This window comes from Drosophila takahashii, chromosome X (genome assembly GCF_030179915.1).
Source record: "Drosophila takahashii strain IR98-3 E-12201 chromosome X, DtakHiC1v2, whole genome shotgun sequence".
Classification (NCBI taxonomy): domain Eukaryota; kingdom Metazoa; phylum Arthropoda; class Insecta; order Diptera; family Drosophilidae; genus Drosophila; species Drosophila takahashii.
The window spans coordinates 4217880-4242907 of NC_091683.1; the positions used below are offsets into that span (position 1 = coordinate 4217880).

The 25028-nt window shown below is 36.3% G+C and overlaps 2 protein-coding genes and 1 long non-coding RNA gene across 6 annotated transcripts; 1 reads left to right on the forward strand and 2 right to left on the reverse strand.

Moving 5' to 3' along the window:
• Positions 1 to 1717: 1717 nt before the first annotated feature.
• LOC108056716 (serine-rich adhesin for platelets) lies at positions 1718 to 25000 on the reverse strand. 4 transcript variants are annotated; one of them, XM_017140642.3, is made up of 7 exons: positions 24562 to 25000; positions 12860 to 12965; positions 4261 to 4355; positions 3652 to 4141; positions 3070 to 3592; positions 2513 to 2686; positions 1718 to 2450 (listed from the first exon to the last, which is right to left on the reverse strand). In XM_017140642.3, exons 3-7 carry the CDS (start codon positions 4310 to 4312, stop codon positions 2319 to 2321), a joined length of 1371 nt encoding a protein of 456 aa, XP_016996131.2. In that variant the 5' UTR covers positions 4313 to 4355; positions 12860 to 12965; positions 24562 to 25000; the 3' UTR covers positions 1718 to 2318. The 4 variants fall into 4 exon arrangements, with proteins under 4 accessions (XP_016996131.2, XP_070075413.1, XP_044249236.1 ...); XM_070219312.1 differs by lacking the exon at positions 24562 to 25000 and adding an exon at positions 13051 to 13207 and having other exon boundaries at positions 1718 to 2429; XM_044393301.2 differs by lacking the exon at positions 24562 to 25000 and adding an exon at positions 13051 to 13207.
• Positions 10347 to 11912, reverse strand: LOC123002353 (uncharacterized). Its single transcript, XM_044394786.1, has one exon. It carries the CDS (start codon positions 11910 to 11912, stop codon positions 10347 to 10349), a length of 1566 nt encoding a protein of 521 aa, XP_044250721.1.
• LOC138913955 (uncharacterized) lies at positions 14240 to 20152 on the forward strand. The gene is made up of 3 exons (XR_011419849.1): positions 14240 to 16528; positions 16750 to 16825; positions 17267 to 20152. It is a non-coding gene; the product is annotated as an uncharacterized lncRNA (long non-coding RNA).
• Positions 25001 to 25028: the final 28 nt, after the last annotated feature.

The window sequence follows — 25028 nt, forward strand, 5'->3', positions numbered from 1 at the left end:
GATGGCATCAGCTGTGCCATCGATAAGACTCACTTTTTAGGCCAATTTTACTTTTTAAAAATACCTTAAATATTTTAACAAAATGTGTCAACATAAATTCTATTGATATTTCATTTATTTTCGAGCGCACTTCAACGATTAATAAATTCTGTTAAATAGCCGAACGCCTATCGATAACTCAACCGAAAACAGTGTTGAGCAGCGCTGCAGGGTACCTATTTTGTACCCAAAAGAGGTACACTTTTGGGTTATTTTTAAAAATAACATGAGTTTTTTTGAAATAAATGCTAACGAGTATCAAAACTTGTAATTTACTAGAAGCAAAATATAACAAAAACTGTTTATATACTTCAACATACACTTAAAAAGGTAAAAGTGAAGTAGCTCCTGCAGTGAAAAGACATAAATTTGGAATTTAGGTTTGATTGGAACAATAAAATTCAATTTGTTTTCCCCATTTTGAACAAAAGAATGTAGTGTACCCTAGGTACACTCCAACTTTTATCTTACCTTTCCCAACACTGTTTGGTGGCTGAATTTCCCAGCGATCTGGCAACGCCAATGGATAACAGCTTTTCAAATCATTTGGGTTTAGCATTTAATGATTAATGTACCATCATCTGGGTTTGGTTTTTCGTTTAATATTTGCAACATTCGAACGGATAATACAAGTACAAGTGGTGTATAAAAGTTCGATGAGCAAAATTGACAAGGATTGTGTGGCAGTAAACAGTTTTTTCTTGTTCTTCGTTAGCTTATAATTTGTTGATATATGGGCACTTCCAAAATGTCGCTCGGGACATTTGCACACCTTTAAAGTTGAAAAAAAATTGTAAAACAATGGATTTTAATTTTAATTATGGGCTTTTCTTTTCACTCTATCCAAGCTATATTTTTGGTAAAAATCTTGATTTTGTACCACTTTTAGTTTTTAAGATATCGGTAAAAAACTGTCGTATTCGCTCGGGACAAAAATAGAAGTGGATTTCGGGGAAGTTCATACAACACCAGAAATTAGCGAATTCTGATGGAATACTTGAATGCGATTTTTTTAGAATGTTGTTCAAACATGTCGCTGTGAAATGCTTTTGGTTTTACTCAAAAATTGTTTTCCGTTGTTTTTTTATGCAGTTTCAACCACATTCGCTCGGGACATTTTTTCCGACTGTTTTGTAAAGCAGATTTCTTTACCTCTATCTCTCAATTGCTGGATGTTTTGCTTTTAACTTAATAGTTTAGCATGTGAATGAAGCATTCAGTACAGAAAAATGTCACAAATTAGTATTCCTATAGGATAAATTAATAACAGAAGACAGGTCCAAAAAATAACAAAAAAATAGCCAAAAACTGATTTTTGCGTATATTGGTGGGGTTTGTCATAAAAATAATCAAACTATACTCCAAATTTGTAGTTAAGCTCAGTATCCAACTAATTAGAAACTAATATCGGGGCAAAATCATGTGGAAATATGTTTTATTCAAGTTTCAAGGTTTTCGGCTTGGTGGACTTTTTTTTGGAAGTGCCCATATATATATGTTAATATTGAAACAATTGAATGCAGTGTTGCCAGAATTTCAGCGATAATAAGTCGTTTTTAATTACTTGTTTGTTAGGCCAATTCTGTTTTCCCATCAGAACTATTTTTATTTAACAACGATTTCGTCCCCTTGAAACTGCTATTTCTCTCTAAAATTCTAGCAACACCGTTGTGTATGTGTGATGTTTTCTTTTAATTGTTGTTTGCTTGCTTCGCTTTTAATACAGTAATTACAGTGTAAAGTTGCTCTATAGGCTAAAACTGGAAGGAATGATTGCGTTTAATTGTTGGACATAAAGTTGGAAACTTAATAAATAGGTGGTTTTATTAAAATAAGGCTTAGAAGGGGCGGGGGTGGGGTCGATAAAATAGTCAACAATATAAATAAGGTTTAATAATTAACTAACAGATACGAGTACAATTGGGTTTATATTAAGAGAGCTGGGAAATTGGGGGGAGGTTGTTAAGTTAAGTTAAGAAGCCTTAAATTAACAGCCAAGACCAACAAAAAACATTGCGCACTTAGGATCTACACGTACACTAAACATAATTTTGGTAGTTTGGGCTTAAACTAGTTGCTCGTTTGGTTGCCTAACATTAGTAAATACATACACACGCTTCTTAAACACTACGCTACTTAATGATTATGATGTCTGTTTTTGAAATCAGGAATGAAATTCCATTAAAATGATGAATTGAAATTAAAAATCAAAATGGAAACGAAAACTGAACTAAAAACGAAAATGAAAATGAGGAGGGGCCAACGGAAGGGGCCGGAAATTAAAGCTTTGTATGTTTGACCGTATCCGTCCAGTAGTTTTGTATTGTCATCGCCTCCAGCGAATTGAGAAACGAGTCGTTGTCCAGGCTGTACATCTCATCCGAGTTGTCCTGCAAAATCAACAGGGAGAACTATTCAGTGCATAGGAAATTCGGATGCCAATGGCATTGGGTCAACGAATCCTTACACTCACCCGCATGGTGCTATCATCGATGTAGACACTCGAGTCCGGTTCGCTGAGAGCCTGCGGCTTATTCAGATACCGGCGGCGGTACAGGACGATGCCGATGGTGCCCACTGTGCAGCAGACCCCAAAGACAGTGAAGCAAATCGCCGAAATGGCGCCGGCATCCAGGAAATATGTTCGCTAAAGGAAGGAAAGAAATTAAATTATTTTTTATTTTAAAATTTATTTTTATTTTGAAATTTTTATATTTCATTTTATATATTCCAAATGATTATTCCTTAAGAAATACGTTTTAAGTTACTTTTGAAATTTAATATAATAATATATAATATAAATAATTTAATAAAAAATATCCATTTTGGATAGTAGGCAATCCGAATTTCGGTTTTTTTCTAGATTTTTTTTAGTATAAGTAAAAGCAGTTGTGTGATTTTTACAATTTAATTCTGTAAAGATTAACTAGCCCATAACTTGGGAAATAATTAGAATTTCGTAGTAAAGAAAAGCTTAACAGATTCTTCAAATTCCAAATGATTATTCCATAAGGAAAGCAGTTACTTTACCTGAATGGCCAGGGCCTCGGATGAGATGTTGCCCTCATCACCGATGCTTCCATCGTAGAACCCGGCTCCGGCCACGCCCCCCGCCACGCTGGGCGCCGCGGAGGCGGACCTGGTCAGCAGGCTCTTGGTATCGCTGGAGAAGTTAATATAGCGATTGATGTGCTTGTATTCCGCGGAAAGGACCTTGGATTTGCGGGATCTATGCTCGCTCTCGGCCCGCCTAAGTTCATCCTCCTTGTTGGCATTCTCCAAAGTGAACGGTGCCTTTTCGCCCTCGGCCGTGACCCCTGCCACTAGCTCATCGGATAGCCACTCCGTGTTGATTTTGGGCGTCGATGGAGTAGCCGGGGAACCAGCTACCGTGGATGTGGATGTGGTGGATGCACTGCCTCCCGTTCTTGGCGTCGTCGATGTTGTGGTGGTGCTGCTGCTGCTGGTGGAGGTGGTGCTCCTCGTTGTGGCCGGACTACTGCTGCTGATTGCAAGGGGTTTTGTTGTGCTAGTGCTACTGCTGCCATTTGTACTGATTTACCAAGAAAATAATTAATTAAATCTTGGAAAGAAAGAAGAAAAAGAACTCACCTTGTGCTACTGCTGAAATTCGTAAAGTTATTGAGCTGTTCGGCGGTAAAGTCAGCCGATCGCTTGAACTCGAACTGAGCCAGCTCCTCGTTTACGGCAGCCTCCTCGGTATCCGCATCCGCATCGGCATCCGCATCTGGATCAAGATCGGTATCATCCTGATCGGGATCCTCATTCTCATTCTCATCCAGCTCCTGATCCCGATCGTTGAGGGGTATCTGCTCCTCCTGCTCAGCATCATCACCATCGATCTGCGCCAGTTCTTCGGGGTCACCACCAGTATAGCTGGGGGTCACCACAGGTCGACTGGTGGTGGGTCGGTGGGTCAGGTCCATGATGTTGCTCTGGGTGGCGGTGCCCCACGTCTGGGTCACCGTCGTCTGGTAAAGCTTGGTGGTTCGCACCGGCTGCGGATGCGGATGTGGACTGGAGGCCAGCGACTCCGCCTCCTGGCTGGGATATGTGTGAACATGGCTGGACAGCAAGTTAACTGGGGGGAAATTTAAATTTAATTAAATATTATGTAATTAAAATATTAAGATAGTTAGTTTCCAAATAGTTGTAAATATTTAATTTTAGATTTTCAAAACAATGCATGGTCACACTTACCGCTCAGGATGAGGGTTATCCAGAACCAGTGTGACCACCAGTAGAAAGTCATGATGCGTCCCGTTCTGTGATCTTGCGATGACTGCCACCAAACGCTGGAAGAGATTAAGGGGATGAGTCAGTGGGGGAAACAATTGGCATTAAAAGTGTGTGAGGAGTGTGGAGCTCTCGATGATGAAGTCATCGAAATCGCTTTTTCGAAATACGTTTTATATTCTGAGAAACGGGTTTAGTCGCCTGTCCCAGTCCCCGGAGGAATTGCCATTTTGGGGCATTTCTGGGTGCCCCACACTCATCCTACAGCCTACACAGAGAAAAACAAAGCCCAAGATCCCTTGAGACTGGGCGCTTATGATTTTAAGAGGCTCTTCACAACTCTATAAATGGTTATTAAATATTAATATGGTTTTTAATATATCCGAGCACCAAGGCACATGTAATATTTCAAGCTCTCTTGAATATACTTTTTTAATATTTTTTTTTTTCTGTGCACCCACCCACCGAAGGTCGACGACATGTGTGTCATAAGCAAAAGGCCTCTTCAGTCGCATCTTCGAATGATTATTTTCAGCCAGCCCATCCCTTTTTTTTTCTTGCTTGTTTGTTAATTTCATTTCGAGTTTCTGCCCACGCAAAAAAACAAGAAAGATGTAACTGTCTTAAATGGCTCTGACTGTATGGGCCAGCATACCACTTCTCGGCCCTCTCGTGCTTGCTCTTAATTGTTTTGCCGCTTTGTTCTGGCCAACTGGCAATACAAATAAAGCCGGAAAATAACTATCGATTGGGGTCGACGCTAAGATACCCACTAAGCAAATAATTGCTTAGTAAAACCAAAATATAAAGCAACTAAAATTTTAATAAGTAAATTAAATAAACGCAAGAGTTGCTTTTATACACAAAATATCAGATTGGTATGTTATTGATATCATTTTTATATAAATAAAGATTAAGTTTATCTTATTTTACATTATTTGTTCAAACAATACAAAATGTAGTATTTTAAAAAAGTATTTTTATAAATTTTTTTTTTCTGTGTTTTATAACTATTACAAACTAAAATATGTTTTTTACACTTTTTAAATATCCCACAAACTCAACAATATTTTACTAAATTTTCTCCTTTTCTCAATGTCTAATATATCCCATAACTACCAGGTATTTTTGACAACGAAAAAAATTAGCATTCCAATTTTGGGCGGCTGTGAAAATACAAATTTAGTTGTAGCTGCTGGGTTTCTTGTTGTTGTTGCTGTTTTTGTGGTATACACAAACGTTTGGCAATTCCAAGAGCCAAAAACCACAATTTGAAGCCCGGCCTAATTTGCTTGTGCTAAAAACACGAGAACCGCGAATTTGTTAAACGTATTTTATTTTACCCCCATTTATTTGGGTTAATGGCCTTGTTTGAGTTGTGTTCTTCGGCCGATAAGATAGGTTGGAAATATATCTAGAAATTACTGATGATGGTTCACCTGTAATCTGTAATATTACGCATACGCCACTTGGCACACAACATAGTTGATACATAAGTAGCTGAGCTGAGCTGACATATGACGGCATCAGGCGCTAAAGGTCACAAAAACCATTTTATGCTTTTTTATGCTCCACGGTAATTCAACGAGGGGCCATAAAACAAAACAGCAATTGTTTAAAGCCCGCCGGATTTATTGTAAACAAAGGCAGGCAAATGGAGAAGTTCTGCGAACCATAACGAATGACATCCATACCAGACTGGGCTTTAAATTCAGGCCCCCGGGGAAGAATGGTGGGGAATGGTATGGTGTGGTATGCAAATCTCATCAGCATCGTTAAACAATTTGCCCAGCAGCAGATGCACCTCTTCTACAGGTCGGTTCAGAAAAATAGTTGTAAACATTAGTTAAAAAAAAAATCTAAAAAAAATAATTTATACATTTTTTTGGACTATTTTTGATTAAAAACAGTTCAAAAGTTGTTAATTAGTTGGAACAAATAAAAAAATACAAAATTAAGATTTTTAATTTCTTTTTAAAGAAATGTATATTTTTTTTATTTTTATTTAATAATAATTTCAAGTTTTTAATTGTATTATAATGATATAACTAGTTTTAGGAACCCAGCCGTATGGCGAGCATTTTCGAATTGGACTCAAGGCCCTGGGCTTCGGTGGGCAGACCATTTCATAATACCACAAAGGCAAAGAAAACGGAGGAGAAAAACCAAATGCACTTTCATATGCCCGCAAAACTGGAGCAAGTGCCTCCACATTGCAATTAAGCCCTGCCACAAAGAAAACACCCAGGGAAATAAGTACTCGCCCTGAAGTTTCATCAGATACCCTTCTTTTTTTCTTGAGAGGTAAATTGGAATTTACTTATACATTTTTATATAGATTTCTTATCAAGATATTCAACCGCTTTTTATATTCTCATATTTATTATGGCCTAACTGGACTGACTAGTGCCCTGAATAGACGCAAATAAATAACCGATCATTATAATAGAACCAGTTTGATATCATTTCTCAGACAATTAAATTATAATCGGTTGGGTTGGGCACATCAGTCATATTTTAGAATTATGGAAAATGAATGAGAATTTCTTTAGAATTTAAAAAATATTAAAAAACTAAAATATAATTAAGGCCGCTTTATTTTTTATTTATCTGCATTACTATTTCGTTAATTCTTGACAAAGCTCACAAGAAAAGCAAAATACCCGTTTAAAAAAAAAACCTCAAAGAGGGAGAACACAACAGAAATTAAAGAAAATAAAAACAAGGCAACCTTCAAGTGCAGGCGACAAAGGCGAAATTGAAAAGGCAAAGTGCAATAATTATATGCAAGGGGGCGGGGCTCAAAGGGGCGGTGGGTGGTGGACGATAGGCGTCAGTGGAAAAGTGGGTGGGAAAGTTCACGCTCACTTTCTATTCGCGGCACGCAAAAGTCAAAAACAACGATTATTATTCCAGTGACTTGATTGTTATAAACCAAAATGCACCTCGATTCTAAATTCTAATTTTTATTAATGAAAAATTAATCCGCCGATATCTGAATTGAATTTATTGTGAGAGCTTTTTCGAATAGTTTAAGTTACAGGTGATCTCATCCATTTTCGTTTGAGTGCCTTCTCATTGTGGATAAATAAATATGTTTATTGAAATTAGCAAAATGCCGCCACAACGGCAAGTTACTTTTGGCACAGTCGAAACTCATTTAATTCTTCTACCGTTTTTTTTTTACCGAGGCTGAGGGCTTTCTTTGTCTTCCAGTCTTTCCCAGTTTACCCAGACAACCCACTTATCTAACAAATAACTTACTTTTAGCTATGCAAATCGAAAGTGAGGGCTCCCTCACTTCGCAGAACAAAGTGAAATTTCATTTTCATGCGCCCAGCATACGAAAAATACAAAAAAAAAATTCCTCCAGATCGGGGTCACCACCGAGTGACGTGCGTGTCACAACTGCAAAACAATTGCCAACGAGTAAATGTAATTTCTGAATTTATTAAAATGTTTATATCACACATTTTACCATAACTGTGGAATGCTAACTACAAATGATTGATTAATCGGAAAATTGATGAATTATCTGTTGGTATTAATAATTTGAATTCGATTCATTGGACCCACGTTCAATGACCAACTGGCTTTCTTTGAATTAAAACGTTAAACGATGATGCCAGTCGATAATTGCATAATTCATACGATTTATTAATCGATATGCAATTTGACAGACATTGTCAAATAGAGTTGATTAGATAACTCAAGCAAATAATGAAAAAAAAAGTTCTAAACAAAATGGTAGTAATTCCTTAGGATGACAAATGAAATTGTAATTTCTGGAAATACTCTGTGGGGCAACTCATCTAATTTGATTTCCGTCAAAAGAAAAAATCCTTTTGTTCGCATTGGTTTGGTAATATTAGAAAACGAAACCGTCTGCCAAACAATTGACGCTGACAAGTTGATTTTTTCCTCCATTCCAATTGTTGGTAAACTGCTCGTCTTTTTTCTCCTCTGCTTTTTTTCGCATACTTTCTTCTTCGTTTTGAGTTGGATAAAAAGTGAAATTTTATGGCTTTCCTATATATCACTATGGACGGCAGTCCATGTAGTGACGAAGCGCACCAGGAGAGTGTGCGAAGGCGACTACTATTATATAGCCGCAAAATTGAAAATCTGCTGTGATAGTCCGATCGTAATGAGTAATACACCAATCGAAAGGTATTGCAAAAACTTAAAGGATTGCATACCAAGACCTCAAGAAAATCAATTGGTTTGGGAAAGAGAGCGGTGAAAGTGTAAAAGTGAAAATTTAGAAATTTGGATCTGATGGGGCCGTTGGGGATAAATGCCCCCTCGCAATGTTTTAGTAGTTTTTCTATTAAAAATTCCCGTCGGATGAGGGGTCATATGATAAAATCCGACGCTCCGTTCAAAAGTTATAGCCAAAATAAGATTTTCTTCTTCTTCCCAAAATGAAATAATTTGTCCCTTTGTTTGTGGGTATGCATCAAATCGTGGTTTTAGGATCCTGAACTAAATTTTACTGTGCTTAGCAGCAGGATATGAACAACGTTTGTTCTACAACTTTTGGAAAAACCCGCTAGTTTGGCGGGAAATCATTGAAAAAAGCTAGATTTTGACGGCTTATAGTTTCTAAACGACCAAAGCTACAGACTCGTGCTACACCTCGTTAAAAAGGTAATTTAAAATGCTAATCGCGTTGCCTTGGGTAAAATTGGCTTAATGCAATAGTTTAAAATGTATGGCTAAAAGTTGTTTTTCTAAATCACTTTTTAGCTATTTTCTCAAAAACGGCTCTAACGATTTTCTTTACAACTTTAAACTGTATAGCCCTTGAGATTCCTTAAATTTTGGTATATAACACATTACTGTAAAAAGTCACGTTTAAAAGTTATTTTTATACGAAAATAGCCACTTTTGCCAGCTCGAACAACTAACGCTCCCTGAGTATTGAATTTTGTGTGAGGGTATACGAACTGTATTTTGGGGTCATGGAATCAGTAAATTTGCACTTAAGAGTTCCATAAAGGAATCTTTTGTTCTACGACTTTTGGAAAAAGCCGCTACTTTAGCGGGAAAAAAACTAAAAATAGCTAAATTTCGTTAGTTTGTAAGTTCAACACTACTGAAGGTACAGACATGTGCTAAAACTCGTTTAAAAGGTATTTTGATATACTTCATCGCCTTTTTGACTTAATTCGTTTAAATACAATGGCTTACAAATTATGATTGACCAATTTAAATTTAAATGTATATATTAGCTCCTATGAGAGCAAATGTAAACAAACAAAAACTTCTGATATCAAATAAAAACACCTCTTAACGAGGTAAAAAACTAGTGACGATCGCACCTTCAACATACAAAAGTTCTGATATCAACATTTGTGACGAAAAATTATTACACTCGTCATTAAATAGACTTTTTAATATTTTCTCATTCGGCACGCTGCAATAGAAAATGCCTGTAAAGGGAAAAAGGCTGGAATAGTTTGCTAGGGCGGGCCGAATGAGAAAATATTAGAAAGTCTATTTAATGACGAGTGTAATAATTTTTCGTCACAAATGTTGATATCAGAACTTTTGTATGTTGAAGGTGCGATCGTCACTAGTTTTTTACCTCGTTAAGAGGTGTTTTTATTTGATATTAATTTAAAGATAATTCATCACTAAAAAAAATAATTTTAAAATGCGTAAAACTCAATTGATAAAACCTTCTTGTAGAAAATTAAATCAGTTAGGACTACAATACAACTTAAAATATTTTCGATTTCCTTTTATATTCCACTAAACCATAGACTCTATATTTAAACGAATCAAAATTAAATTGATTTTCAAGCCTGCATGTAACTAATTAAATAAATAACTTAATATAATAATTATGTGTTAGATATTTATTATTACATAGATGTAAAAATGAAATATACTGCAGTATTCAAGTTCTGTTTTTACATATACGGTATACAAAACCCTTGAACTTGGTGACTTATATCAATTTTCCCTTGCTGACAGACGGTTGAAAAATGATAAATATATATGTATAATATATGCTACAGTATTCCCATTTTCCCGCCGGCTATTCACAGCATACTGGAGGCGCCGCTGGTGGTGGTGTTTAAGTCCGGCGACATCAGGAGTTCCGGCCAGAAGTCCCTAATAAAGTCCGGTATAATATCATCATTATCCACCTGCGGCTGATTCAAATTCGGTAGAAAATCCGACTGCTGCTGCTGCTGCATTGGATAGGCAAGCGGAGGCATGGGCTGCTCTGCCTGCTGGGCCATCGAGTTCTCCATCATCATCTCCGGGGATTGGGATTGGGATTGAGGATTGGTTGGGAGATTAAGATCATAGCCGGGAAATTCCGGGAAATCCCATCCCTGGAATGGGTAAGCGTTTTCCGCCTGAAAGTTGTAACTACTTTCCGGTTGATTCTGGTAGTTACTATAGTAACTATTGTCCGGCTGATTCTGATGGTACTGCGATTGGTTCTGGGATTGATCCTGGGATCCTGGATACCCTGAACTGAAGTAACTATCCTGCGAGTAATCATGCATATTCGGAAATCCCTGGGCATCATTGGTGGGATATGAAGAATAAGTCGTCGCCGATGCTGCTGCCGCCGCCGCCGCCGCTGCCTCCTGACTCAGTCGCTCGTGGCGAAGATCCAGTACGATGGCCATAAGGGCATCCTCCAGTGGAATATCCGGCTGGGTGACGGCCGCCTGCAGTAGAATCTTCTGGCCCTCGGTCAGTTTATCAGTGGCCGAGATATGGGCACCAAAGATACTGCATCCGGGCGGTCGGTGGGGCTCCGCCTGCATCATCTCCTGCTCCGGCGAGAGATCCGCCAGCGAGAAGTTATCAAAGGCCAGGCTCAAGTTGCTCAAATCCAAGGGTGGAGCTTCGTAGGATGGCAGGGGCATAACATCCAGGGTTTCGGTTAAAGGCTCTTGATTATTGCCCATGTAATGCGGTGTTACATCCTCCATTGGATGGAAATCGGGATAGGAAAAGAACTTCCAGGCACTGCTCTGCAGCGATTCGAGGCTGGGGAAATTGTCCAGGGGCAGGGGCATCTCCACTTCTTCATTCGAATCGCATTTGCAGGAGGATGAGCTGCTGCTGCATCCGGGCAAATCCTGGTACTCATGGTTCACCTGCTCGACGGCCTCATCCTTTGGATTTGAAATCGCTTGCATCGGCTTGAAGTCATCTGGGATCTGCTTTTGATCCTCCTGCAACTCCTTTTCATACTTTTCCATCTCCTTTTGATACTTTTCCATTTCCTTTTGATCCTGCTTCTTCTCCTTTTGATCTTCCACCATCTCCTTTTGATACTCCTTCTGCGGCGACTGCTTCTTCTCTTCTTTCATCACCATCTCGTCGATCTTGTCACTACCTTTTTCAGCAGCTGTTCCAGTGGTTCTTGGAGGAACCTCGATCTTGGCCAGCTTCTTGGGGGAAACGGCATTCGCAATCGCATTGCCATTCCCATTCGAATTCCCATTCGCCTTCGTCGGCTGGACAAACTCCCTCATCGGCGGCTGCTGTATAAACCTCGGCGGCTCTAGTATTGTCATGGGCTTCTCCAAATTCTGATTCGTTTGCTTTTTGATCAAAAGTTTTAGTTGAGCCTGCGACATTCTAGGAAATTTCTTATGTGGCATCTCGGTTGGAATTTTATTTTCTAACGTTATTTTGTGTGTAATCCTGCTGAGAAGGTATACCAAAATGAATTGAGTTTAGGCAAAACCAAATGACATTTGACTTGGCCAAAGGCAAAGCCTACTTGGGATTTTAGTTTTTTCGATAGGATTGCCAAATGTGGAAACCCTATTGACATTAAAATATTTATTTCACTTTTTGTGACTTTTATTCTTATAAATTAATTCACTAGTCACTTAACTCAATTACATTCATTAACTATTAATATCCTATTTATATTTATTTAAATTGCTATTATTTATATTATAAATATGATTTCTTTTTTAATTAACTGAATTTCGAAAAGTACATAGAACAAAATATTAAATTTATAATTAGGTTAATTTAAGTAAAGTTATATTTATAAAACGTTTTTTTTACAGAATTTATGGTTTAGTGAAAATTGTAAAATTATAATATTCTTAAAACTTATTTTTTAAAGACTATGGTTTTTTCTAAATCGAAATAATTTTCTAAGGTCTAAGTTCTAAATTTCATAACTTTTAAACGCTTTGGTTTCCCCATCATAAGTCGACCGATCATATCGCCCCGATCTATTGTGAATATATCATCGTTTTACGCAATTTCCCCCCAGATATCTTCCCCAAAATGCAAAAAACCAAAAAGCAACAATGGCGAATGCCAAGATGCGATTTCCATGAGCCCTAAAAAACCAAGTTGCGTTTTCAGTTCGCTCCGCTTTTCGTCTTTCTGTTTTTCCCCTATTGTTTTTTGATGGAAGCTGCAAATGCAATTGCAAATGCAACTGGCGACTGGCAAACCGGATATGGTCACAAAAATCTGAAATCTCATTCCCATTCCCATCTGCGACTCTCTGCATATGATTTTCAGATTGTTTGTTTTCATTTCCCCGTGGTATACTCACAGTTGTGGTTGTTGTTGTCGCTGTTCTTCCTACTACTTTGATTTCCTCACAGTGGATTCAATTTTCCCTGTTTTTCCTATTTTCTTCCTCCTAGTTTCAGGTGCAACTGCAAAAGAAAACAAAATAAAATGATTAACACAAGGCTTATGAATTTGGAAAGGTCTTTTAATTGTATAGAAACCGAGGCGTACTAATATTACTTCACCGAAACGGTTTCATTAGAAAATATAAGGAAATGTGTATTCAAATTATGTAGAAATTTTACAACGATTTGGAATATATTATTTCGGATCTTTCAAATGAAATGATGTCAATAGCTAGGCCTATTTTGTGGTAATGAGTAAATGAGTTCGAGGACAATATCTAGGCTCCTTGGATCTCGGAGATTTTGGGTCTGATTTGATTGCCCCGCTGACTTGGACACACTCAGTTGCGCTCCACTGCGGATTCGGCTGGCTAAACCCACCGATCTCTGCCAGATATCGGGCCTCTTAACCCTTGAAACCGGGTGGTGCTTGAAAAAATGTACACAGAACAAAAAATTCGATATGATAGGGTCAATTCTACCTTATTTCACATCAATAAAAAGCTGATATGATTTTTGTCAAATTTATGATTCAAGCATATCAACATGATATTTTATGATATCATATAAAATACCAAATTTAGTATTTTTTTAACAAATAATGTAAAATAATATTTATTCATTTTAAAATTATTTGATAACTTGATCTTTAAAAAATATTAAATTGACAGCACATATCAATTTGACTTTTTTGTCAATTTTTTTTCTGTGTAGTGTAATTTTAGCCTCCGACTCTCGTTTTTTAGTTTTTGGCTTTTGGGCTTCGCCTTGGCTTTGGCTAATTACAATTATACTTTATAACCCACTGGGCTGACTCAGTCAAGAGAATATGCTTTTCTATTACTTTAAGATCTGGCGATGCTTATTATGCAATGCGAGGCAATTAATTGCGATAAGAAAATGCTCTGGGTTGGGTTCAGGTTCAGAACCGCGCGAAATTACGTGGTTGCAACGGCGGGGGGAAAAAGATTATTAAATATAAGTATTACATGATGTAATTATCTTTCATATATTTTATAGTAATAGTATATTTTGTATTAAAATTGTATTTTTTTTGCTTACAAATTTTATGCACTTTTTTGGTTAAGGATAAATTTTGTTTTTGTTTTTTAAATTTTATGTAGTTTATTTGTTTTGTTTTCTTTATTTTATGTTTCCATTCAAAACATCCATATAATCAAATCGATATTGTCAAATTATCGAAAATATCGATAATTTCCATGCTCATATTTATAAATTGTATTTGTATTTTTTTGTTTTTTTTTTTAACTTCTCAACTATCGTGCTGACCGAAACTGTGGAGTATTTTTTTGAAGGGCACACCCATCTGGCTGAGAAAGTGACAAACCAATTTTGTTGACCATGTTTGGGCTACTGGCGCTTCTTATTCTGTTTTGGTTTCGGCTTCTAGGTTTGTCTTCTGTTTTCTGTTTCTATTTCTGTTTCGTTTTCCATTTCCATACGACGTGGTGGGCATGTCCAAGTGCTTTTTGGCCGGTTGGTGGAGCTCCTCTATTGGGGTCACCAGTTCGTTGTGGGTGCGATTAGCTGACACCGATTCCCGGCGGTTGATAAGGCCCGGTTGAAATGGCCGAGTATTCAATAGAATTGATTCGGTTTAACTACACTAAAACTGTTTACCCAAAGGGCTGCCACCACAAAAGGGAAGTCCACCTGGAATTAACCCCATTTTTCCTGATATCTTGGCTTTAATAATTCATTCGTTGGTCTAGTTTGATAAGTGAATAATACGATAAGTGCTAATTGAAGCCGCAATTGAATAAACAATAACTGACCGATATGGTAATATTTATTATTTTTGTTTGTTGGTAGTTTTATTGATTTTTTTAACTATTAAATTATTAGTTAATTAAACAAATGAAGACATTAAAGAGCTCTTAATCTTTTCCTCACTCCCTTGAGTTTTTCCCGTTTTTTCTTCATCTTCAATTTTTCAGTTTGTCATTTCTCGAATGATGATGGTCAAAACACATTGCTACCATCGTTCGTTCAACTCGTTTCGGATTTGCAAATCTGGCTAAAAGTTGGCACGCCACATCCGAGCCACCACATCTATATGTATATGTATTTTAACCATAATGATATGGCCAATTCCGATGTTTCACATGCGTCTGGCTTCAAGCTAACTATGTGCAAATGATTGGGCGCTCACAAAAGCGAAGAAACTATTTGCCAAATTTTTAATAACCATAATTAAGTGCTTAGAGCCAGGCAGGAAATTGCATAATTGTGGTTTGGGCTACCATCCCCTCCTCTTTCCAGCCAACTCTTCCTCATTATGCAAATGCCTGTGTTCTATTCGCGAATAAATCACGTATATATCACGTAAAAAGGTGGCAAACAAAAGACTTTGACGTCACTCGGAGACCCAGCCCCCAAAAACACCCTGCCCTCCGCCCTTTCCCCATTCAGAATTCCCCATTTCTTACTGCGTTCTACATTGGGACCCTTTTCGAACGTGTTCTGATATCAAGAATATCGCCTGAATCTGGAGAAAAGCACGTAATTGCTCATAAATTTATCAAAAATTACATGTTTGTACGGTTTTGATGGAAAAATTAAATTTTCATGTGTACTTAAGTCAAAACAAACAAAAGAAACGAAATATAATAACATAAAGTTGGTATAAACATATTTATAAAGATTTTAATAGTTAATAAATTTAAAATATTACACTGAAAAATTTCAAAAAAAATAAAAAATGTTTTTCAATATTTTTATTTTGACTTTTGGTACCCATACTTAGTTTTAAATATAAATGACTTATTCCTCTTAACTTGAATATTCTTTCGGGTGCAAAAGTTCTCAAGGCTGACTATTTGTCCGCTGGGAAAACTTTCATTTCGACTAATGTTAATGACATTCGGGGGGCTGCAAGAGGTCTTGGCATTGAAATCTGGTTATTGATGATTGCACGCGAGCCTCAAATGTGGAAAGATATATCGTTATATGCATACGTATAACGAAACCGAGCCAAAGCGATCCGAAAACATTGCATCTCCACATATGTATACATATGTATCTACCATTCAAATGGGCTTGGGGAAAACCTTTCCACTCGCTACCGTTTTCAGACAATAGGTATATGCTATATATGGCATAGTTACACTCATAAAAATTAATTTCTAAATTTTGGAAATCTCGCCATTGAATCGGCCTACCTTTGAAAATAGAAAATAAATTTCTTGTTATTAGAAAATTGTCCTTTGAATACAGAAAACCTTTCTTGATGGAAAAAATTCAAGAAAGAATTTTTCTTAAAAATAGAAAAATGAAAATCTCATATGTTTGTTTTGCCGTCGCAGCCAAAACATTTTTGTACGTATTTAAAGACAAAATCACCTTTGAATATAAGAATGAAATGACCCTAGAATATAGGAAAGTAGCCATTGACTTCCTTCGGCTGCCGAATGTTAACGACAAGAAAAACGAAGTGGGACGAAGGGCCTACCCGGCTACCGACTTCTCTGATCCCCCGAGCGTCAGTTGTGAAAAAAATTCGTGAGTGATGGACGTGATTTTCAAGCGGATAAGAGGTGAAGCCTTTTTCCGAATATTCAAAGGTATGTAAATATATAATTTTTTGTATAGCGCGCGTACAATTGTAAGTATGTAATAAAAGGATAAATTCAAAATCTCTTTACCAAGCTTATATCAATTAAGTTGAATTGTTTTTTAGCTAAGAGCTACGTACATACATACATTTGTACATAAATTTCTGGGTGTACACTGTACAGTTCTATAATAACTTTATCTTATTACTCGCATTTTATTTATTTTTCAGAGTGAAAATACCTGCAGTTGCATCAGCCAAATAATTTGTTTGTCGAAGCTGTAATTTTGTTTTAAAACCTTCTAAGGTAAGAAAAATATGTTGTATTTGTTTGACATACTTATGTATGCATGTAAATATCTATGCATGTACGCGGCTCACCCGATCTGAAACCCGATTTTCAACCCTTTCATATTCTGCTCCTCTCTCTCGCTCGCTTGACCTACGCGTCGCGACGTTTCTCTCTTCTCCTTCTAAAAACTGACACGATCTGCCCTGCTTACATTCGGTCTCCCTTCGCGCAAAGGACTGTATGTAAATATATATGTATGTATGTACGTGTCTCTCCCGTGCCTCTCTCTCTCTGAAATTCGATTTTCAACCCTTCATTTTCTACCTGTCTTGCTCCTCTCTCTCGGTCGTCTGTCCAACGTGTTTGTATTTTGGCTATTATTAACATTACATTATTTCAAAAAAGTTGTTTATCTAAAAACAAATCATTGATATCCCAATAACTCTTTTTTTATAGATGAGGAAAGGCGAAGAAAATGGATCACCTTAGGTCATATGAAGTTCAACAGACCTTGGGTAATAATAATGTTTTCTTGTGTCAAAAATGTGTTATTTAAAAATGTTTAAATGTTAAGTGTTAAATGTTTTAAATGTAAATAAATATAATATGCAAAAGAAAAAACTAAGTTACATTTTATTTTTAGGGTTTCAGTGTTAATATAAAACTTCCTTTCAAGAAATATTATTTCTTAAATCAAGAAATAAAATTTCTTGAAAGGAAATTTAAACAAGAAAGAATTTTTCTTGTTTAAAAGGTGCCTTTCTAAAAAACCCTTTCTTGTTTTAAGAAATTTAATTTCTTGAAACAAGAAACAAACCACCTTTGAAACAAGAATCGCCTTTCTTGTTTTAAGAAATATTTTTTCTTGTTTTTATGGTGGCTTCCTAAAAAACCCTTTCTTGTTTTAAGAAATTTAATTTCTTCAAACAAGAAATATTTTTTCTTGTTTTAATGGTGCCTTTCAAAAAAACCATTTCTTGAAACAAAGGTGAGGTCGCCTTTGGCAAAAATTCAAGAAAGAATTTTCTAGATTTTAAGGAAATTCTTCGATTTTTTTTTATGAGTGTAGCCCCCGATTTCCCGCAGTGCAGCCCACTTTTACTTTCGGCTAATTGCACTACTTGGCCAGCAGGCGGCGCCACTTTCCCAAAAAGCGGCGGGCAGCCCAAGAAACAAATTAACAACAATATAATATGGATCTCCCCGAAAAAAGCCATTTCCTTTTGTGTGTGAAAAATGTGTATAAAATGTAACAGAGTTAAGGGCGAAAGAAAGAAAGGTTTACAAAAGACGTTTGGCAAATTGATTGGACGGGGTGACATAATGGCGATGGCTCCTTGTAATTAATTACAATTAATTGTGCTTAATCAATTTGCCATCTCATGTCTATCATGAAGTCATAATGCGTTACATGATTTTAAATATGGATAATTGGAGGAGGAGATGAAGAAGGAGAAGGAGGAGAGGCGATACAACATACAGTCCGATCATTAGGGGAGATATACCTCAGTTCCTGTTTTTCTACGTCTTTTATGCTCTTGGTGTTTCCGATGCGGATATGAAGAGGGGAATGACTGCTGCCAAAGGGTACAGGAAATATGGGTATTATGGGCAGGAAAACTGAAGAGTTTCCCCCTCGAGATTAATCAACCATTCATATGGGATCTTGGTTAAAAATAAAGAAATATATTCTAGTACATACACGCAAAAAAAAGTAATATGAAACGAAGATCAATTTGATATTATGTGGTATCAATTCTGACTTGGTATGCGGCATCTCAATTTGATTCGGCAAAATGATATTATTTAATATTAATTTTACCAGTCTTGCCTGGTAAAAACGATATGAGTATAAATAACAGAAATTTACCATGCGCATATAGATTTGACCGCGACGTGTTTTCTTTTTGTGTAGTACTTATATTTATTTGTATCATATTGCACCAATAAATTACAAGTATGACACATTTTCAAGTATTTCCGCCATTAAAGAATTCATATTAAAGCCCGTTTTGTATACCAAGACTATGACTCACCGAATAAATACACAAAAAAAACCTTTTAAACAGTATTAAAACAGTCAGTTGAAGGTGAAAATAATTCTGCAATCGAGTCACACATACAAAAATTGCATCATCAAGGCGACAAAGAAAGTGACCTTTTTAATCACTGGCTTAATTACGGTGCCTTCGTGCCTTTTTATACTACTCAAGGACTTTATTTTGATCTTTGAGAAATATAATACAAAGTTGAGAAATGCAGAGACATTTAGCGAAGAAGAAAAGTCGCTGGAGCGACAATTCACTCGTTCCGCTTGTGGCTGCTTTTTAATAGGAGAAAATTTTACGAGGTGTTGGGTGTCTCGAAATACTTTACATAACCTAAACAAAAACAACAAAAAATGTACCATTTTCCATATTGATTACCTACTTTTCTCTTTAATCATTTAACTTAGATGTAATCTTTATGTTCCCATTTGCCTAAAGAGAATATAAACTTTTCCACATGGATCACACATTTGCTTGAATTTTCTTTAAATTTTCTTGGCTGGCCTCCAGGCTTTTTGAGGTGAAATTTATGGCACAACATCAAAGAGACGCAAGACCAAATTAAAATATCCCAGTGGGGTCTTAACAACTTGATTAAAGCCGGTGAAAATGTAAAATTGGAAATTGAAATGAAAACCTCTTATGCAATCGAAGGCAAAAGTTAGAGGGCTGCTAGACCTTTTCCGCATTTATTTGCAGACCTGGAAAAGCCCCATTGTTGAACCAGAAAAATTAGCCAGTCATAGAAGTAGAAATGCTAAATAAAAAAAGAGAGGGGAGCTCTTGCTGCGCTAAACATCCGCTGCACAACGGGTCGTATGAGTAACGTCAATTGAATTGACAGTTTAACAACAAATTACACAACATCCACGGGCGGGGGGCAGGGGGGGTTTGGGATGTACAGGGGCCAGACAATAGCTTAGAGGCCTCATTAAATGCTTAGAGTGGAAAACGTATGTGAGCTAATTATTTCTGATGCACTGAAAAAAAAAGGTTGTTGGCTCTCATTTTTTTTAAATTATTTGAATGCCTTTTTTGATACCAGAAAATACCGAATTTTCTAATTTCAAATTTTTGTATGACTGTTTTAATCTATTAATATTTATAGGCCATAAAAATAGTCTATTATAATATTAATAAAATATATGACAAATATTTAACTTTTTTTAATACCTAAAAATGCAAGAAGAATTTTTTAATTTCGAATTTTTGTATGGTTTAGTTAATCTATTATTATTATTTTTATAGGCTATACAAATTGTCAAATTTCTTTAAAAGAATTATAAATATTTTAATAATAATTTAAATAAATATTATGACTTTTTTCCAACGACTTATTGTTTTTCTAAAGCTAGCCCCTTTTCTCACTGTGTATTATTTCCCTCTCTTTATTTATTGTTGCATTTTTGCATGTGAACGGTGCTTTCGATTAGCTTTTGTAACCCAAAACTGTGCTTCACTGTACTGAACGAGAAAAAAATAGCCCAGAATGCGAATGCGGTGACATCACAGCTAAATAGTATTCACCATATATTGTAGTCTGGGTATTATAATACCCACCCACTTGTTTCGCACTCGAATTGCCATCATCGATGGATCGCGGCTGTTAAATAAATTAAAGCTCGATTTGCATAAATTTGTAATCGAATCGAGGTGACAAAGCGTGTAATTTATGCAGCACAATCGATAACAGAGGAGCTCCCTCGGTGAAGACACCAAATCCCATTGTTGTCTTCGGTTAAAAAAAGAATGAATAAATAAATGCAAAAAAAATATGACAATGAAATTGTTTAACTGCAACTGCAACGGCATTTGCATCTGCATGTGCATCTGAATTTCAAGGCACCGCCGTTCCCATAATGATGTTCATTAATTTTTTGGCATCCGAAAGAAAAGTCATTTGGCATCGTCATCGTTGGACGAAAACCAGAAAAAAAATATGTATCGTCATTGACATTGTCTTCCCACAAAAGGGGTCGAAAGCAAATTGGCCAAAAGTGACATGTCTTGGGATCTTCCAGTATCTCAGCGATCCGCTCTATCAAAACTGTTATCTGCATGTCCCGAAAAAAAATCATAGAAAATTAATCTACACGGAAAACACATTTAAAAAATATCAGATTGATATGTGCTGGTCAATTTCATGTCAAAAATCAAGTCATTCATATCATTTTGATATGAATAAAAATTATATTTATCCTATTTTACATTATTTGTTGAAAAAATTCTACATTTCGTATTTTATATGATATGATAGAATATCAAGTTGATATGCTTGAATCATACATTTAAGATAAATAAGGTAGAATTTACTCTATTTCATATCGATTTTTTGTTCTGTGTATGGAATAACTCACAAGAAGACCTTAAGTTCCATTCTTCTCCAAACAACATTCATTATCTCGAGACTTTTACCTGCGTCAATTCCCGATAATGGGAATTCTTATAAATTGATTTCGGGCCATTTGGCACGTGAATTTGGATGATGTTATTGCTGACACAATTTTCGAATTGGCTAAACATTTTTTCATGCTCCATTCAACCTATTGTGCGTTCAATAAACTAAACTATCGCCATTGTGGCTGCATTTGCAATCCGTTGAATATATAAGTTGTTTACATTATTTCTTGGTTTCTGTTGCGTGGCACTAGTCTCATCCATTATACGGCGGCATTTTTGGGTCAACGGGTGAAACGGGCAACCTTGGATCGATCCTAGAGAACCGGGAAGGTCAAAAGGCCCACGATCTTCGATCTTCGATTGACGAGAAGATGCCAAGTTCAAAGTCGAGCCAACAAGGAAGTGTGAAGTTAACCACCGTACCAATATGCCACTAAACAAATAATACTCAAACCAAAAAAAACAAAGGTAAATATCGGGCGCAGCTGTTAAAGACGGTTGAAATTCGAGACTCAAAGTGAAGCTTCCATCCTCGCCGCCGGCAATTCACTTGCCCCATTGATCACTCAATGTTTAATCATCTTTCTGGTCATTGTTTTTGATCAATTATTTCAGTTAGCCCAATCCCGACTGGCATTGGCCCAAATTGAAATACCTATTTTGAGTTATAAATTCGATTTGTCAGGGCCTAGAATAAAAAAAAAAAAACACCCAAAAAACGGGGGAAAACCAGATTCGATTTCCATTACCGAAATAGAGTCGGCTTGAATATTTAATTTAAATGATGTTTGTAAAAAACCGATTATGGCCGCCGCCCCATTAAACGCACATATGAGGAAGTTGCAGCCACTGGCACGCTTCCCCCAACCATATAAGTTAATACTCCCCACTTTTTTTACCCCTTTCTCTTCCGCTCTTTCTCAAGCCCCCTCCCATAGTAACACACACAGTGCTATTAAGAATGCTTTATCGAAGCTTATCAACCAAAAGATACCCCTTAATATAAGTAGCTTCCCATATTTGATGTCTCTAGGAGAAATAGATCCTGAGATAAAGCGATTTCAGAAATGTTTAATAATAATATAGTGAAATATAAGCTGGTATCCCAAATTTCATGTATCTAGCTGGAATGGATCCTGAGATATGGAGGCCTAAACCTGTTGTATAATAATACTCGTTAAGACGACTACTTGCATCTCATTCTACATTTAATGTCTCTAGGAGAAATAGATCTTGAGATCAAGCGATTTTAGAAAAGTATAATAATAATATAGTGAAATGTAAACTTGCATCCCAAATTTCATATCTCAAGCTTAAAAAGATCCTGAGATATGAAGGCCCAAACCTGTTGTATAATAATATACCTTTGCTCTCGCTGTTTACAGGTAATAAACACAGCCACAGTAGCTATGGCCGTAAGATCCGCAGCTGATTCAGAGTCTGTTGATTCTACTTACTTAACGTATGGCCTCTATGCCCGGCCAGTCATAAACTGGTTTAACGACTTAAAGTTCTGTAGACAAACGGGGAGAAAGAGAGAGGCTTGAGCGGAGGAAAGAGAGGGCTTAGATATAGTCAGGTAGGCACACTAGAGTCCGGCGAAACAACAAAAATGTTAATCAGCCAATTGAGGCTGCACTTGGACTTGACAGCCCGAATCCGAACTGCACTTGGTATATGTTTAAATATAAACATGGGCAGAGTGACTCATCCATGTCGTAGGATTCCTATTCGCACCCAACTTCCGATTAGATAAAGTCACAACTGATAAAAATACAAAATAATATACAATATAGAAAAAGAAAGAGGTAAACAAAAGACAAGGGGGAAATTAGTACACAGAAAAAAATGACAAAAGATCAGATTGACATGTGCTGATCAAGATACAGGTTATAAATATCATTTTGATATCATATTTTACATTTGGTATTTTTATACAGTATTTTTATAACTTTTATGAAATGATTAAATATCATGTTGATATGTTATAAGGTAGAAATGACACTTTCATATCGAATTTTGTTTCAGTGTAGTTGGGTGGATGGAGAGGGGCAGCAGTATCAGAATCAGTGCATGGCAGCTGGCAAAGTGTAAATGATTTAATATACAGCCAGCAATTGCCAATCCAGTTAAGAAAGGCATTAAGAAAAAAATTAAAACAAAAAACAGTAAGCTGCTCGCTAGCTGTAAAGAAAATAATAACAAAATGCCGAGCGGAGAGATAAAATCGCCATTACTATTAATATGGGGTCTAGCGATTATTGTTTCGAGGCTTTTTCTATGGGGTTAACTCGCTCTATCATAGATCACTTAACACCAAAGTGCGGCCAACTACAGTGGATAGCGGTAAATAGATAGTACGATAAAAAAAAGTGGATCAGGCTTTAATTGGGGTACTTGAAATATAGGTATTATAATCTTTGGCAATCCCTAAGTACGTACAAAATATTCTAGGGCTAGCAATCAGAAACATTAGCTATTAGTCATGTGTAGGGAATTTCATAATAAGGGTAAACGATATCGAAGGCATTTTATTTTTGACATTTCCGGTACTTTAGAATGCTGATTGGAAAAAATTTGGAAATTTTTTGAATACAAATTCAAAAAAATATTAAAGATAAGCATATTTCTAATAATAAATGATTATTAACTGGATGTAATTCAATAAACATTTCAATGAAGTTATAAGCTAAATATTACAAATTGATTATAGGTAATTAATTAAGGATGAGTTAACTTAAATGCATAAAAAACCCATAAAAACGGCAATTATCTTGGCCATTTGAATCGGGAAATGTTTGTTAAAACGAACAGTTAGTACAGGTGCAATTTGCAGGGGGTACTACCAATTAAGCCCAATTACCGTTAGCCGTGCCTCACTGTAGTTTCGTTTGTTTTGGGCTTCTAATTGGCAATTGGCAACTCGGGGGCTTTTTGGCCATGCTCGACTAACTAAGTGAGCCTCGTTTAACGGTCTTTTATTTATTTAGTTATTGCAGCTGCTCACGGCTCACTGAAAGAAAAACAGTGGTTAAATTGCTTGCCAAAGATCCCTTTTGTCCAACACACACATGGATACAAAAGGACCTGCACTCTTTGTTGTTGTCGACTTTTGCTTTATTTTATTGATTTTTAGCCAAGAAAAACAGAGACAGGTTCAAAACACACACACACACATACTGATATACACCCACACGCAGGAAAACACACCCTTGCTGTGTATGTGTATGTGTATCCCTGAACTACCAAAAAGGAAAATAAATCCAGCTAATTAAGTAAGAGAGCCTTAAGTTTAAAACAAACCTTTTTGGGACTTGGTTATAAATTTATTTTGTATTCAATTTTTTTTAGTTGGTAACAGAATTCGTATATTTTTTTTTTGTTAATTTGGGCGCGCGCCACAAGAACAACACCAAAACAAGAACAACAAAGTTAGCCGCTCACGAAGCACACACAGCACATACACGTTAAAAAAAAGAATGAAGATCGCGCGAGAAACCCGCTTTTCCTCTTGAAATTCACGAACGTTATGTTTGCAACCGTCGGCGGGCCGTTCAAATATGTCCGGAAAATCCCCCCAACAAAGTGGGGGACTTTGGTAAATATACCGAAAAAATACCAAATAAAAATAACTATGCTTTTAAGTCACCAATTACAAGTTAAACAAAATAAGAATGGGATACATTTAAAAGAATTCAACTTTAAAGTATAGAAATAAAGCAGGTTATTAATTTTTTTGTTTTCTGTTTTAATACGGGTATTTACCAACA

Excerpts from the sequence above, each read along its gene's own strand:
- LOC108056716 (XM_017140642.3), bottom strand. The coding sequence starts at position 4,312 with ATGACTTTCTACTGGTGGTCACACTGGTTCTGGATAACCCTCATCCTG. Across the intron at positions 4,142-4,260 it reads GATAACCCTCATCCTGAGCG|TTAACTTGCTGTCCAGCCAT; the intron begins GTAAGTGTGACC and ends ATTTCCCCCCAG. Across the intron at positions 3,593-3,651 it reads AATTTCAGCAGTAGCACAAG|TACAAATGGCAGCAGTAGCA; the intron begins GTGAGTTCTTTT and ends TTGGTAAATCAG.
- LOC123002353 (XM_044394786.1), bottom strand. The coding sequence starts at position 11,912 with ATGTCGCAGGCTCAACTAAAACTTTTGATCAAAAAGCAAACGAATCAG.